General features: G+C 42.7%; 1 protein-coding gene across 1 annotated transcript; it reads left to right on the forward strand.

Annotated features, from left to right (window-relative positions):
• The first annotated feature begins 2,425 nt into the window (after positions 1 to 2,425).
• Positions 2,426 to 3,835, forward strand: LOC113924179 (putative tripartite motif-containing protein 75). The gene has a single exon (XM_027597542.1). It carries the CDS (start codon positions 2,426 to 2,428, stop codon positions 3,833 to 3,835), a length of 1,410 nt encoding a protein of 469 aa, XP_027453343.1.
• The last annotated feature ends 13,789 nt before the right edge of the window (positions 3,836 to 17,624 follow it).

Genomic DNA, 17,624 nt, shown 5'->3' on the forward strand with positions numbered 1-17,624 from the left:
AAGGGTCATTTAGGAGAAATAAGGATACAATCTTACTCTCTTGGTGGTTAGTGGGGAAGACAGCTTGACCTCAAGGAAAACCACAACACTGATTAAGGTTTCCGAAGGGGAGGTGTCTGATACTGAACCTTGAACTAGGATACTGAGGACAAGACAGGATGTGTGAGATCTGAGGGAAGAAGAGGAACTAAGGAAGGAGACTAATGCATGGGCCAGACCTCTGCTGGACCTCAGGTCAGCAGTATGCCAGTGTCGTGGGGCCAGAGGTTGCTCAACTTGGAGAAAGTGAAGGAAGAACTGGGACTGAAGCTAGCTTGGGGAGGGGGAGGGTGGCAGGTAAAGGGTCTGACCATGAGCGGTGTTGTGGACCCCGTGAAGGATTTGGGGAAATGAGCATTTTCTAAATCCTGCACCTGTGTAAGCAGGAATGGCAGGCGCCTGGTCGACTCAGTCTCCAGGTCACATGGTCATCCTGAAAAGCCTACAATTCTGAAACTCAAAACAGCTGTAAAACAAGTTTTTGATAAATTTGGTGCAAAATGTATTTGGCAGAACTTGACCTGGCATGAAGCTTTTTATAACCTATAAAGGATAGTTTTAATTATCTTACTTGGTTTGGGTTTGCCATCCCAAAATAGGCTCTTTCACAGCATAATGATTATTTCAAGCTAATTACTTTTGAAAGGCAGCAAATGCCGGTGAATCTTTGACAATAGAATAGATGTTGCCCTTTTGTGAAGGAAATTTACATTCATCAGAGAAATATCCATTTGTAAGGGTTTCTTGCTCTTGGTATCAGGAAGAGGGGCAGGACTAAATCTTGAAACCCTTATCCAAAGAGTGCAGGGACTCAAATCTGCCTAACAACCTTGACCCCTTGTTTACTCGGCTTTGCCTGATAACCTCCTCAAACTGCCCCCCCACCCCCAAGATCTTTTGTCTAGCTGGGGGTGGTGGTATTTAAGGTGGTGGCTTGGGCCATTTTGGGGAGTTACTCCGTTTTCCTAACTCCCTTGTGTACAGGATGTATACCTATTATAAAACTTACGTTTTCCTGTGTTAGTATGTCTTTTGATTAGAGCGGAGTCTCAGCCAAGAACCTAGGAGGATAGAGGGAAAATTAGTATTTCCTCCCCTATACCTTAGGACCAGGGATGAAAAAAGCAAACCAAATTGGTATATGTGAATTCTGAGCCATCAGAAAAACTATGTTTCAAGCTTCAAAATTGAGGAGGTTTCCTTAAGTTCTGTATTCTCATAAGACAAAAATTTATAGTGCTATTATAGTCCTTATTTACCTGATTGTAAGAGTTTGGGATTGTAGGGGAGGAAAAATTTTCCCTTCTGTCCTTTTAGGTTCTGTGGCTAATCTAAGAATTGAGATAGAGTGGATTAACAGGGAAAAAAAATAATTACATATTTGTGCACAGGAATGTCACAAAGATAGACTGAAAAGACCACCAGACAATTGAGACTTACATACCATCCAGAACTCAGGAAAGAGCTAGGGGCCTGGGACTTCTGGGGTTGGGGGAGGCAATTCCTGGGAAGGTGAGTGGAAAAAAATCTGTGATAAAGGTGGTCATGTTACACAGATAAATCTCTTAGGTGAAAAAGTTCTCTCTGGTAATAGCTCTCTTCTTGCTACAGGCCCCCTTATAATATAAATTTCCTTTATAATTGCAGATTTCCCCCACAAATGGGGAAATTATGTTTTGAAGCTAGTTCAGATGGAGGTAAAGGGCCTTTCCCGATTCTGAGTCTCGATTGCCTTCATCTCAAAATAATTCACATACCAATGGCATAATTTTGGGTGGCATGTTCTAAACCCCTTCAAGATGTAAGATGAATTCCACATTAATGGATAGGTGACCAAGGCTGTGTCTTAATTTGGGTGTTTTACATCTATCTGTCCCAGAGCTCATGCACTTTCCACAGCCCAAGTTGGGGTGAATGGGAGGTAGGTGGGATGCGGAGATTGTGGTACCCCGAGTGGGTAGGAATAGATGGGGCATAATAATAAAAGCATGGGAATAAAAGATTGGAGTTAGAAAAGAATAATTGGACTAGAATGTGGTAGTGGGTAAGACCACCTGAAACCCCAGAGTTTTTGGAAGTAATATCGTCTCTCCTCCAGTAATTAATGATGTGGGGAAACAGTTGTTCTCCTGGGAGAGCTGCTTAGCTTGGCTTTATTTTCTGTTTCCAGAGGCTGGAGAGTAGTTGTCCCGCCAAGTTGTGACTGGCTGCAGGCTCTAGGAAGGGCTCCTCTTGGCAGCTGGAATTCAAAGGCCTGAAGCTTCACAGGACTTGAAGAGCTGCCAGCAAAGTGAGGCCTGAGATTTTAGGGTGTATCCACTTCTCACTGCGGAGCTCACGCTCCTGAAGAAAACCCACCTCAGTGCAGTCCTTCATTTACAGCCCAATGGCAGTCCCGGCAGCCCTGGCAGGATTCCAGGCAGAAGCCAACTGTCCCGTCTGTCTGGATTACCTCGGAGACCCCGTCACCACCGAATGTGGGCACAACTTCTGTCGTTGCTGCATCCAGCAGTCCTGGGCTGATCGCAAGGACAGGTTCCCGTGCCCCGTGTGCCGTCACGCGTGCCAAGAGAGGCACTTGAGGAGCAACACCCAGCTGGGAAGGATGATTGACATTGCCAAGGTCCCCCACGTCACCAGGAGCAAGAAGAGGAGGCGGGAAGAGAGGCATTGCTGTGAGAAGCACAAACAGGTCCTGACCCTCTTCTGTGAGGAGGACCTTGAGGTGTTGTGTCGCAAGTGCACGGAGCCCCCTGGCCACCGGGGCCACCAGGTGAGGCCCCTGGGGGAGGCCGCCTCTCATCACAGGCAGAGGCTCAGCCGTTACATCAGGCCCCTGAAGAATCAGGTGGCAGACGTTCAGAAATTAATAAACATTCAAAGCAAAAAACCCTTAGAGCTGAAAGAGAAGGTGGAAAACCAAAGGCAGGAATTACTCTCTGAATTTGAGTGCCTGAAGCAATTTTTAGAACGTGATCAAGCAGCAGTTCTTTCGAGGTTAGCTGATGAAGAGAAGGACATGCAGCAGAAGCTCAGTGCAAACATAACGGCATTTTCAAACTACATCTCCTCACTCAAAGGTCTACTGAGTAAAGTAACAGAGAACAGTGTGCTGTCTGAATTGGAATTGCTGTCACAAATTAAAAATTTCTACAGGAGGTCTGAGGATGAGATCAGTCCATCAATTTTCTCAATCCAGTTAAGAAGAGAAGGCTGCAGCTTTCCTCCCCAGTATTCTGCTTTGCAGAAAATTATAAACAAATTTAGAGTAGACATTATTCTAGACCATGAGACGGCACACCCTAACTTGATTGTCTCAGAGGATAAGAAGTATGTGACATTTACGAAGAGAAAACAAAGTGTTCCTCATTTTCCAAAAAGATTTATAGCCAATACAGTCGTCCTGGGTTTTCCACATTTTTATTCTGGCAGGCATTACTGGGAGGTAGAAGTGGGAGACAAGTCTGAATGGGCTGTGGGGATTTGCAAAGACTCTCTTCCCACAAAGGCCAGGAGATCTCCATTGGCCTGGCAGGGGTGCTGGATGATTCAGCGGCAGGAAGGTGGCTATGAGGCAGTGGGAGCTATACCAACGCTGCTACGGTTAGACGTGAACCCCAGAGGCATTGGGATTTTCTTGGACTATGAGCTGGGTGAGATCTCATTTTATAACAGGACCGAAAAATCTCACATCTATACTTTCACTGACACTTTTACTAGACCTCTTAGGCCTTATTTCTATGTAGGACCTGATTCAAAACCTCTCCGGATCTGTATGGGAACAGATTATGAATGAAAACTCCCTGGATCATCTTTGTTCGTTTTAAAGAATGGAAGGTGGATAGGCTATCGTATTAATATGCCAGTAAAGCTAATCCTTCCACTGCCCCCAGTTTTTTCTTTCTCAGTTTCATCCAAGAAGAAAGTTATTTTGTTTAAACAACTCGAGAACAGTGCTAGTGATGCCTCTCTCCAGGAATGTCCAAGGGTTTGCTGGGTGTGAGGGTGATTAAATTTGGCAGAAAGTGCAGACGGAGTTGGCAAGGGATTAACCAAAACAGAACTGGTCAACTTGCCCTCAGCTCTGTGGAAGTTGTGCTATTAAAACATTGTGCTCTTCCTGCCATGTACCCATTGTGTACTAGACAGGAGACGATTGTAACCTTGGTTTTCCTGAAGGACACAATTGAAGGGGTTGGGGTGGGCATCGGAGAGAGCCTTTAACAAACCAGGGTTTGACAGCTTTTCCCCTTACCCCAAGGGGCCGGCTGCTCATGGCACTCACCACATCTGCTTTCTTAGGAACCCTTTACAGAGTTTTGATTTCATTCTAAATTCTTTGTTCTTAGGCATTGTAGAGAATTGGAAGTCTTACTAATAAACAGACATTACAGTTAGATACCGTGCCAGAGACTAAGAGATGAATCACCAGGTAGTAAAAGTTATTCAGGCACGATGGCATATCTATTTTTATTCAGCATTTTCTTACAAGTGTAAGCAACTTTTACTGAGCCCTAACAGTGTCCCAGGAGTTACCGTATTTTCAAAGCCAAAACTGAGTGGAAGGCTAGGTTGTTAGAGATGCCTGCGCGTATTTTTTTTTTTAAGATTTTATTTATTCATTTGCGAGAGAGAGAACAAGCAGGGGGAGAGAGGCAGAGGGAGAGGGAGAAGCAGACTCCCTGCTGAGCAAGGAGCCCGATGCGGGACTCGATCCCAGGACCCTGGGATCATGACCTGAGCCGAAGGCAGACGCTTAACCATCTGAGCCACCCAGGCGCCCGCCCATGCCTGTTTAAACTCTGGAACACTGTACTAACTTCACCGGAAGGACCTAGGTTCTGCTCATTTTCTATGATGGACTTAAACTAGTTGCAAGATGTAGATAATACTTAATTTTGCATGAAGATGAAATTTTACATATATGCTCCAAAGTTAACTTTAATATCTCTCCCTATTTTGAGTAGACCTTTATACCTTAGCCTCTTTTTCCATATCATTTCCTCTTGTTTTTCTCTTCTACCAAAAACCTTTCATATTTTTGTAGAAAATAATGAATGTGTGAGTCATTTTTTGGAGGTTGATTTGAACAACTGAAAAAGACATTTGTGACTCGGGGAAATGGGAATATGGTGGCATGTTAAAGGTGTGCTAAAATTATGATGCAGGAAATGTTCTTAGAGATTCCTGGGGAAATACTACAATCAGTGCAATTTTGCTTTTATGATTTCCACTAGGGGACTCCAGCAAAAAAGGGGGAGGACAGAGGGCAATAAAAGAAGCCAACTGTGACAAAATCCTGATAACTGGAATCTAGGTGATGGTGTATGAACATTCACTTTATGTACTCTTTTCTGTAACTTAATTTAAATAAAAAGAACAAGCAAAGGTTTTTCCCTTTATCTTTGCTCTGAGGTAAGGTTTCTGCTGTCTCTACTTGAAGTCTGAAAGGGTGCATTTGCAGGTGAATGAACATACTTACCTCTCCATTTTGTCTAAAATGGTTTTATACTGTTGATTTTGGCTAGTTCCAAGTTTTGAGAAGTGAGCTGTTAACTGAACCACAACTTTTAACTGCCCATTTCCTTAGAGTTGAGTATAGATCAGATGACCTTTTTTTTTTTAAGATTTTATTTGACAGAGACACAGCCAAGAGAGGGAACACAAGCATGGGGAGCAGGAGCAGGAGCGGGAGCAGGAGAGGGGGAAGCAGGCTTCCTGATGAGCAGGGAGCCCACTGTGGGGCTCAATCCCCTGGGATCATGATCTGAGCCAAAGGCAGACGCTTAACGACTGAGCCCCCAGGTGCCCCTGCCCTTTTTATTTAAGATGAGATGTCCTTTGGGGCGCCTGGGTGGCTCAGTCGGTTAAGCGACTGCCTTCGGCTCAGGTCATGATCCTGGAGTCCTGGGATCGAGTCCCGCATCAGGCTCCCTGCTCGGCAGGGAGTCTGCTTCTCCCTCTGACCCTCCCCCCTCTCATGTGCTCTCTTTCCATTTCTCATTGTCGCTCTCTCAAATTAATTAATTAATTAAAAAAAAAAAAAAGATGAGATGTCCTTTGAGCAGTTACCAAGTCGGCTCCTTGTTGGCTTTATATATTTTTTTTTTCACTGCAAACAAAAGATGCTTTGCCTCTTCTATTGTCTATTGCCTAATTTTATATATATAAATTATGATGAACTTTTCAGGATTACATTTTGCTTTCCTTTTGTTTTCAATTGGACTTTTTTTTTTAAAAGAGTGAGTGAAAGAATCTTAAGAAGGCTCCACGCCCAGCGTGGGGCTTGATCTCACAACCCTGTGATCATGACCTGAGCCAAAATCAAGAGTAGGACCTAACCGACTGAGCGACCCAGGCACCCCTGGACAACTGGTTTTTTTTTAAAGATTTTATTTGACAGAGACACAGCGAGAGAGGGAACACAAGCAGAGGGAGTGGGAGAGGGAGAAGCAGGGTCCCCGCTGAACAGGGAGCCCGATGTGGGACTTGATCCCAGGACCCTTGGGATTGATGTGGGGCTTGATCTCACAACCCTGTGATCATGACCTGAGCCAAAGGCAGACGCCTAACGACTGACCCACCCAGGTGCCCTGGACAACTATTTTTGGCAAATTCCCTGGTGGTACAACATAGTACTCCAATAAAAAATAATGGGCGTATAGAAATTATTGGTGTAACCTCCCCTACTCCCTTAACGATAGGCACACACACATTAACAGTACTAACATTTTATGTGTAAAACCAGTGATTTCTTGGCATACACAAATCAGTATAAAGACGTTTTTATGTGAACTAATTTGTAATAAGGCCAATATTAGGGACAAAGATTGGAAGAAAGCAGACCGAAAGGAGCCTTGCAAATATATTAGGATTTAAGCACAATGCAAAGCCACCGAAGGGTTTGAAGCAGGTAATTCAATGCAGTCAGATTTCAATCTCATTGGCTGTATCACATTCAGATAGTCAGATAGTGGTGTGAGCTGGAGATCTAAATTTAGGAGTTCTCAGTAAATGCTTAGAAACTGAAGCACTGGGAGTAGGTAAGAAAACTTGGAGAAAGGATATAGATTGAAAATGACAAAATTCATAGTTCTGGCTGAGAAGCCATCGGAAGCCTGAGGAGCAAGGACTAGGAAGATAGATGGAAGACTATTTTTCCTCCCCTATGAGTGTAGAGTGTAGAGGGGTCCTGAGAGTAGAAAGAACCACTACCTTATAGTTTTAGAAGGGAAGAATGCAATAACAGACCACAAAAGGAATATTTGGTCTTGGACCTAGACAGGTAATTCCTTGAGTTAAAAAGGTAAAGAGGATGGTTGGGGTGTCTCGATCAGATGGGGGGCCCCCAAATGTGGGGAAAGTTGGTGGCAGGAGGTGAAAGGATTCACCTGAGGCAGAACAAAGGAGATACATGACTGACTGCACTGCTAGGGAGTGGCAGGCAGGGCAGCAGAGGAGAGGCGTCTGCAACGAGGCAGTGGGTGGGGCTGTTTTTTAAGGGGGATGAACCGGACGCCTAGGTGGCTCAGTCGTTAAGCGTCTGCCTTCGGCTTAGGTCGTGATCTCAGGGCTGGGATCGAGCCCTCCATCGGGCTCCCTCCTCGGCGGGAAGCCTGCTCTCCCTTTCCCACTCCTGCTGCTTGTATTCTTGCTTTCTCTATCTCTGTCTCTGTCAAATAAATAAAATCTTAAAAAATAAATAAAGGAGAAGATGAAGAGGTGGGGGGCCGGAAAGGAATGGAATCTTCCCTTTTTTGGTAACTGCCTAGTTTTAAGTAGCCCATTGGCCAGGTCAGCCCATTGTGGCTATTTTGAGGTGGGTCGCCTGATGGGCCTGCCTGTATTCAGCCAGTTGGGTCACTGGGCCATTTCTGCATTCCATCGCCCAAGTCTGTTTGCCTAAAATCGGCCTCTACAGATGGGATGAGATTTGGGTCTATTAGAGGTTGAGGAATTTCCATATGATAGGCTCTTTTTTTTTTTTTTTAACCTTACATATATACATTTTTTATCTACATATTTATTTAGAAATCTTTTTCTTGGTATAAATTACTCTCAGACATTTAAAATTTTGTGGGTTCTGGGGCGCCTGGGTGGCTCAGTTGGTTAAGCGACTGCCTTCGGCTCAGGTCATGATCCCGGAGTCCTGGGATCGAGTTCCACATCAGGCTCCCGACTTAGCGGGGAGCCTGCTTTCCCTCTGACCTTCTCCCCTCTCATGCTGTTTCTCTCTCTCTCTCTCTCTCTCAAATAAATAAATAAAATCTTTAAAAAAATAAAAAAAATAAAGTTTTGTGGGTTCTGGTTTCAGGTCATGCTTAGAAAGTTATGCCTATACCAAGATTGTAAATTTTGGTATCCAATATTTTCTTACATCTTTAGATTAAGGTTAATTTTATATGTCAACTTGATTGGACATGGGGTGCCCAGATTAAACATTTCTGGGGGTGACTATGAGGGTGTGTCCAGAGGAGATTAGCATTTGAATCAGTGGATACTAGAAGATTGCCCTCCCCTATGTGGGTGAGCATCATCCAATCTGTTGAGGGCTTGAATAGAATAAAAAAGGCAGAGGAAGAAGGAATTCACTCTTTTTTTTCCTGCCTATTTGAACTGCCACACCTCTCTTCTACCCTTGGATTCAGACTGAATCACACCACTGGCTTTCCTAGGTTTCTGTTTGTAAATGGCAGATCACCAGACTTCTCAGCCTCCGTGATCACAAGCCAGTTTCTCATATATGGCCTCTCTCTCTCTCTCTCTTTCTCTCTCTATATATTTTGCTCTCTCTATGTAATATCTCCTCTCTCTATAAAATATATTGATAATATGTATCATACATAATATATACTATTTTAAAAAGCATAAAGTATATTAGGGATCTTCAGAGAAACAGGAGATACAGCTCTTCTGTTAGATATTAGATATCTATATAACAGAAGATACCTGTTTCTCTGAAGATTCCTAATATATTTTATGCTTTTTAAAATAGAATAAATATATGCTCCTTAAGAAAATTCAAGTATAATAGGAATATATAATTTAGTAAATGAAAGACTAAGTTCACAAAAGAACCCTTTTTACCAGCTAACAGAATTTGGTATGTATCTTCCACCATTTTTATTTTATGAAAGTTATACATGCATATTCTTCAAAGCCAAAAAGTTCTCCACAACTTATATAAAATGGCAATCTCTAGTGTCCCCACTCCTCTAAGAGATAACTACTTTCAGCTCTTCCGATTATCTTTTGGTATTTATCTCCATATTTCTTAATAACATTCTTCTATTGCTACTTGCTATCTACCAACCTACCTCTTCATCCCAACCACATACATGCAGTCTTTTTTCCTTCAAATCTCCCATTAGTTTTATTGTAACTTTTGTTAATAGTCAGTGTTTAAGTTATGACAGTGAATGCTCTGGTCACTTTTTTCTTCTCTGATCATTTTTCCTTTATTATGATACTTTTTCTCAAGTTAATCTTCTTCCCTTTGAGCTTAGTGTGCTATGTATTATTTATTACTACTTGTTTTTTATTTTTTTAAAGATTTTATTTATTTGACAGAGAGACACAGCAAGAGAGAGGGAACACAAGCAGGGGGGAGTGGGAGAGGAAGAAACAGGCTTCCCGCGGAGCAGGGAGCCTGATGCGGGGCTCAATCCCAGGACCCTGGGATCATGACCTGAGCTGAAGGCAGATGCTTAAGGACTGAGCCACCCAGGTGCCCCTATTACTACTTGTTAATGCACATTCAAAGTGCTGATTCTCCATGTCTCTCAAACATTAAGGATGACATGAATTTTTTTTGCCCTGAACAAAGGCAAGGATGGTTTTGCCATTTACTGAAATGGGAAAGCTGGGTGGAGCAGGTTTTGGATAGGGGAAATCAGGCATTCCCTGATTGAAAATACTGATTTTGAAATGTTTAAAAGATATCCAAGTGCCAACCATACAACTGGACCAGCAGTTATGGAGTTCAGGAGAAAGAGTGGCAATAGAAATTTGGGGGATCATTTAGGCAATGACACTGGAGGAAATCAGAAAGGGGGTGTGTGTAGACAGAGATGAGAAGAGGGCCCAGGACTGAACCCGGGGGCTCTACAACCTTGAAAATCCAGGTAGAGAAACCGGATGTCAACCAGATTGCCTGCTGTAACGTATCTCTCCCCTGATTTCAACCAAAAACCTGGATTAAATATAAAAGCAATTATCTGAGGACTCCAAAAAGTAAATAGTAGCAGACAGACTGGGTTCACGGACACACTTGAAGAGCAACCTGTAAGGTGGTAGTGACTTTCCTGGGGCTTTTTCCTTTTTATCTCCCAGCTTTGATCTGAGTGAGATAATGAATCAAAGACAGCAAAAACTCAGCAATCCATCTTGTGAGAGGATCAGAAAAAAGGTGCCTGGGAGTGTGATTTCTTTCTTTCTTTTTTTTCTCTCTCCTAGCTCTGCCCAGAAGCCAGACCTAACTCCAACTGGGGATCTGCACTCCCAGGCAATGGGGACCAGGAAAGAGGACCCTTACTTGCAAGCAGTGGTGTAGGATCCCCCTGTTACTTTCTTGCTTTGTTCATAGTGCAGGCCCATTTGTGCAGAATGGCACAATTGCATAGAAGTTAAATTTGCAAGAAAATCCCATCTATCTGGCCACAGGTAATTGGAAAAGGGAGTCAGAGAGTGGGGAGGAAAAGAGGAGAAAACTGGAGAAGGGAATTCCCTTTCTGTGACTGTTTCCAGGCTCACCCCATAGCTGAGCATAAGGGAACAACCAAAGAAGCAAAGCAAATGCTTTGAGAAATGCACTACGATGTAAACCCCTACGAAGTCCCAGACAACTGAGTGGCTCACACAAGGGGCAGATAAAATATAAAAAGAATTAAGAATCAACACTAAGAAAGCAAGCAACCCAGTAAAAAATGGATAAATGTTTTAGAACATTTTATCGAAGAACCCAAGCAGATGGGCAATAAGACAATAAGAAAAGATGCTCAAGATCGGAGCCACTGGTTAAATAAAAATAAAGAACACAGTAAGATACTATGACACACCTATAGCTAAGATTTTTCCAAAAGTGATAATGTCAAGCACTGGCAAGTATGCAGAGAAGCTGGAATTCTTGTTATGGTGCTGCTAGGAATGCAAAATGGTACAGGTATTTTGGAAAATAGTTTGGCAATTTCTTATAAAGTTAATGGTATACCTCCTATATTACTCGGCAGTCCCACTCATAGGTATTTACCCAAATGAAATGAAAACATCACTTAAATGAATTTCACACAAAAACATTAGCGCAAACGTTTAGTGCAGATTTATTCATAGGAGCTTCAAAGCGGGAGCAACCCAAATGTCTCAACTGAGAAAAGGATAAACTGGTATGCTCATGGAATACTATTCGGCAATAAAAAGGAATGAACTATTGATAATCATAACATGGATGGATCTCAAATGTACTAGCTAGGTGAAAGAAGACAGACCCGACTGGCTACATACCATATGTTTCCATTCATATGACATTCTGGAAACGACAAAACTATACAGATAGAAAAAACAGGTCAATCCTTGTAGGTGGTTAATAGGGGAGGGTTTAATTACAAAGAGAATAGAGAATTCGATATTTTGGGGGGAAGGGCTGATGAAGTTATTTATCTGGATTGTTGTAATAGTTTTCTATTGCTGCCACACATGAGTCACACCTCTTTGGCTTAAAACAACACAATTTTTTTTTAAGATTTTATTTGTTTATTTGAGAGAGAGAAAATGAGATAGAGCATGAGAGGGGGGAGGGTCAAAGGGAGAAACAGACTCCCCACTGAGCAGGGAGCCCGAGGCGGGACTGGATCCCAGGACTCCAGGATCATGACCTGGGCCGAAGGTAGTCGCTTAACCAACTGAGCCACCCACGCGCCCAAAACAACACAAATTTGTTGTCTTCCAGTTTGGAGGTCCACAGTCCTAAAACCAAGGTGTGGGCAGGGCTGCATTCCTTCTAGAGGCTCTAGGAAAGAAAGGGATTATTTCCTCCCTGCCTTTTCCAGGTTCTTGAGGCCACCTGCCATCGTTGGCTCATGGCCCATTCCTCCCTCTGCAAGGCCAGCAGTATAACATCACGTCTCTGACTTCTGCTTCCTTTGTCACATCTTCACTGACTCTTACTCTCCTGCTCTCTTCTCTCCCTTATTATAAGGACCCTAGTGATTACACTGGACCAACACCAGCATTTTGAGATAACCTCTCCATCATTCATGATACTTCATTTCATTACACCTGCAAAGCCCCTTTTGCCATATAAGTTAACATACAGGTTCTTGGAATTAAGACATGAACATCTTTGGAGAGGGGCCATTATCTTGTCCACTACAGCCGACTCTCTGGCCCCCAAAGATTCCCATGTGTCCCAGATGCAAAACACATTCACCCAGGGGTGTCTGGCTGGCTCAGTCAGTAAAGCATGTGACTGTTGATCTTGGGGTCTTGAGTTCAAGCCCTGCATTGGGTGTAGAGTTTACTTGCAAGTTTAAAAAAAAACAACAAAGAGGGATGGATGGCTCAGTCGGTTAGGCAGCTGCCTTCGGCTCAGGTCATGATACCAGGGTCCTGGAATCGAGTTCTGCATGGGGCTCCCTGCTCAGTGGGGAGCCTGCTTCTCCCTCTCCCTCTGCCGCTCCTGCTGCTTGTGCTCTGTCTCTCTGACAAATAAGTAATCTTAAAAAATCAACAACAAAGAGGAACCACCCCGCCCCCACCTTCATCTCATCTCAACCTCCCCAGAGTTTCAACTTACTACTATTGTGGTATTGCTCATACAACTTTATCTGTACTTTTTTCAAAAGACCCAGAACTTCATACCAACAGTGAATTTTGCTGTATATAAATGTGAAAACTGGGTCTAGAAAACAGGGAAACAGCAAAGGAGACTGAGAAGAAATCACCAGTAAGGTGAGAAGAAACCAAGAGTTTGTGGTGACCTGGAAGCTGAGTAGAAAAAGTATATCAGGGAGACCGTGACGAACTCAGGTCCAGGACGGTGAGGGGTGAGTACTGATGGAGCAACATGGAAGCCCCTAGTCAACTACTTGACAACCGTAGTTTCTGGGGAGAAGTGGAAGCAAAAGCCAGACAGAATGTGGGTTCAAGAGAGAAGCAAAGAAGTAAAGACAGTTAATAAAGACCAGTGCCACTCAATTAGCCAGTCCTTGAACTATTAACAGTTACTGGTCCTCTAGGAGATAAGGAGTATGCACTGGAATTTAAACCAACACACTGCTTCCAGGATTCAGAAATCTTGCTATGGAAAAAAAAAAACGTCCTCTGCTTTTAATGCTTAGTGACAGAGTTGATTTACCTCCTGGCTCTCCAGCCTCCTCTTCTGATGGGCTGGTTGGAGGTGCCAGCACCAGACCGGAGCCCATACTTGGAGCAGAACTAGCAACACTCAGGAGGTGTTTTGAGGCTTTACATTAAAAAAAAAAAAAAAAAAAAAAAATTGTTTCCTCCTCTATTCTTCAGTCATTCTGAGTTTATGCTTAACAAATTCTTTACTATCATTTTAGGGCGGTTCAGGGAGGAAACAGTAGGAAATTTGTGTATTCCACACCATCTTTTCTTTCAAGTACCAGGTTTTCTTTGTATGTATAGCATGCACTATTACTTAAAAAGCAGTTGTACTAAATATACTGAGTTGTAACTTACATTTTTTATTTACCTACGTTGAACATTTCTTTATTAATTAGAAAATAATAGTCACTGTAAAAATTTTGAATGATACAGAAGTAGAATAAAAAGACAAAAATCCTTTACTTTTATTTTATTCTTCTTTAACTCTTCTACCTTTCATTCTCCTGTTCCCTAGTTACATACTCTTTACAGCGTGAACTATTAAGTTTGTTTTATATCCTTCTGGGCCTACTTCTGTCTTGATTCGCTCTCTCTCTCAGACACACACACACACACACACACACACACACACACACACACACACACACACAATTTTTAACCTAAGTGGAATGTCACAACATTATACAAATATGTTGAACAACGTGCTTTTTTCACTTAACAATATATTAAGAGGCATTATTTCATGTTGATATGTGTATATACATTTCTTTTTTTTTTTTAAGATTTTATTTATTTATTTGACAGAGTGAGACACAACGAGAGAGGGAACACAGGCAGGGGGAGAGGGAGAGGGAGAAGCAGGCTTCCCGCCGAGCAAGGAGCCCGATGCGGGGCTCGATCCCAGGACCCTAGGATCATGACCCGAGCCGAAAGCAGACGCTTAACGACTGAGCCACCCAGGTGCCCCTATACATATATTTTTCTTAATGTTGCTGAGTGTTTCGTGCCATGAATCTATCATAATTTCTTTAAGGATTCACCTACTGAATCTATTTCATTTCATATATTCAATATGAAAATAATGAAGTAGGGGCACCTGGGTGGCTCAGTTGGTTAAGCGACTGCCTTTGGCTCAGGTCATGATCCTGGGGTCCTGGGATCGAGTCCTGCATCGTGTTCCCCACTGAGCTGAGGGTTCTGCTTCTCCCTCTGCCTCTAGTCCCCCCACCATGCTCTCTCTCCCAAATAAATAAATAAAATCTGTAAAAAAAAAAAAGAAAATAATGAAGTAAACCTTCACTCATATAACTTTTCACACATGAATACTTTTGTAGGAAAGATGGTTGGGGTAAAAATTATTAGGTCAAGCTACCACTAAGAATGCTTTTCCACTTATTTGACCATTATTGATATATCCATTTGTGCACACTTATGCCAAAATTGGGTATGACTAATCTCACTCTTGCTACTCTATTTTTTAAATTTAAATTAAATTAATAATGTATTATTAGAGGTCGAGGTCGGTGATTCATCAGTTGTCTATAACACCCAGTGCTCATTACATCACGTGCCCTCCTTAATGTCCATCACCCAGTTACCCCAACCCCCCAGCCTCTCCCCTCCAGCAACCCTCAGTTTGTTTCCTATAGTTAAGAGTCTCTTTTTTTTTTTGGTGCAAAATGGTGGTTTATTAAAGCCTGGGGACAGGACGGGGGGGGGGGGGGGGGTGGGGGGGCAGAAAGAGCTGCTGCACTGGGGTCTTCAGGAGTGGTGATTATATACTTGGGAGTTGGGGGAAGTAAGGAAAAGGGAGGTTTTCCAAAAGAACTTTCATATGCTAGAGGACCTACAAGATACCAGAGGCCTTGCTATTGTCAAGTTAAGGTTGTTTTCCCCTCTAGCAAGGATTTTTTTTTTTTTTTTTTTTACCCTCTAGCAAGGTGTTAACATTAAGATAGTTGGGAGATTCTGGAAGAATGTTACACATGGTTACCTGGTTGGGGGGAGGTGGGTGGAGGTTGCAGGGTGTAAGCTTATGCTTTGTCTTCAGCTAGCCTTCTGCTCCCTCATCATTTCCCCCCTCAACAATTTCGATCCTTAAATCTTTAAGGTTGTTGAAAGTGGAAGGTCTCATCTTCTGTAACGTCTTCCTGTTGAATAGGGGTGTAGAGATGTCCCTATCTATGGGTCAGTATTGGTCAGCTGGGGAATATATAGGGGAGTTATGAAAGGGGAGACAGCTGAATCCAACATGGTCAACATATATGAACCTCTAGTTAAGAGTCTCTTACAGTTTGTCTCCCTCTCTGGCAATATACCCTGTTTAACTTCTATTTCCCAAATAGGTAATAAGGTGGAACATTTTTTCACATGATTTTTGGCCACTATGTTTGATCTGTGAGCTGCATGTTCTTTGCTTTGCTTTTTAAAATCTTAAATGTAGGGGCACCTGATGGCTCAGTTTGGTTAAGCAACGGAGTCTTGGTTTAGGCTCCGGTCGTGATCTCAGTGTCCTGGGATCAAGGTCCGCCCCCCCTTCCCCCTCCCCCGCAAGCCGCCCCCACGCTGAGTCTGCTTGTCCCTCTCCCTCTGCTCCTTACCCCACTAATAGATAGATAGATAAATAAATAAATAAACAAACAATCTTTTTAAAAAATCTTAAATGTAATACTTGAATAGGTATAAAAATCAAGTTTCAAAATTCAGAAGATAGAAAGGGATTATACAATGAAGTCGCACTCCCACTCATCTCCTAGCTACCCAGTTTTCCCCACCACAGGTTGGCAGAGGTGGACTGTAAGTTCCAACTCTCGGAACACCTGGGTGGCTCAGTTGGTTAAGTGACTGCCTTCGGCTCAGGTCATGATCCAAGGACCCTGGGATCAAGCCCTGCATCAGGCTCCCTGCTTGGCTGGGGGCTGCTTCTCCCTCTCCTTCTGCCGCCCCCCCCTGCTTGTGCTCTTCTGCTTTCTCGTTCTGTCAAATAAATAAATAAAATCTTAAAAAAAAAAAAAAAAGAAGTTCCAACTCTCTGTCATGTGATTGGTCTTCCAGGCAACCAGCCCCTTTCCTTAGGAGATTTCCAAAAGTCACCTCAAAAATATAAAGTCAGGTGTGGTTGAAAGGGGCTTGTTATGAATAACAAGACACTCCTTTCACTTTTATGGCTCTGGAACTATTCAGAAACCCGCTGAAAGACCAACCATTATAACAAAAGATGTTCCTAGAGCTCTTAGGAAATTTCAAGGGTTTTAGGAGCTCTATGCCAAATATACATTTCCCTTTTACAAATCATAAACTGCAATCTGATATTAACTATAAATATATATTTTTAAAGATTTTATTTGTCAGAGAGAGAGAGAGAAGGAAGGCACACATACAGATTGAGCAGCAGACAGGGAGAAACAGACTCCCGCTGAGCAGGGAGCCCAATGCGGACTCCATCCCAGGACCCTGGGATCATGACCTGAACCGAAGGCAGATGCTTAACCAACTGAGCCACCCTGGCATACCTGTAAATATTTTTTTATTCAGTTTTTTGTCTTCTTTTGGTTTATTCATCTTATAAGAGTTTTTGCCAATGGGAAATTTAAATTTTTATGTAAATATATCAGGCTTCTATGCCAATCTTAGAAAAAGTTACCTTACTCTGAGATGATTTTAAAGACCTCTCCCATTATTTATAGTACTTTCATAGTTTCATTTTATTTTATTTATTTTTTTTAAAGATTTTATTTATTCATGAAAGACAGAGAGAGAGAGAAAGAGAGAGAGAGAGAGAGAGAGAGAGAGAGAGAGAGGCAGAGGGAGAAGCAGGCTCCCAAGGAGCAGGGAGCGCAACGTGGGACTCGATCCCAGGACCCTGGGATCATGACCTGAGCCAAAGGCAGACGCCCAACCATCTGAGCCACCCAGGTGCCCCTCATAGTTTCATTTTAAACAGTGAGATCTTTGAATCAGCTAGAATTTATTAGATATGAATTCTAAGGTAGAGATATAATAATCTGTTAATTAAATAAAGGGGTAAACTGAAGCAAGCTCAAATTACCAGAAACTGAGTTTATCCGGGAATAGCAGAGGAACTGCAATTCAGGGAATGCATACTCTAGCAAGGTACAGGCAAGTTTGTTAAGGATTTGGGGCAGGCTGTATTTATGGGCAAGGAGTACAGTGTGGGGGGGGTTATCCAGCTAGAGTTCAAACAATAAATTCATTGGCTTGAGGATGGGGAGAGATTCTTG

The sequence above is a fragment of the Zalophus californianus genome, chromosome 2, assembly GCF_009762305.2.
Source record: "Zalophus californianus isolate mZalCal1 chromosome 2, mZalCal1.pri.v2, whole genome shotgun sequence".
Lineage (NCBI taxonomy): Eukaryota > Metazoa > Chordata > Mammalia > Carnivora > Otariidae > Zalophus > Zalophus californianus.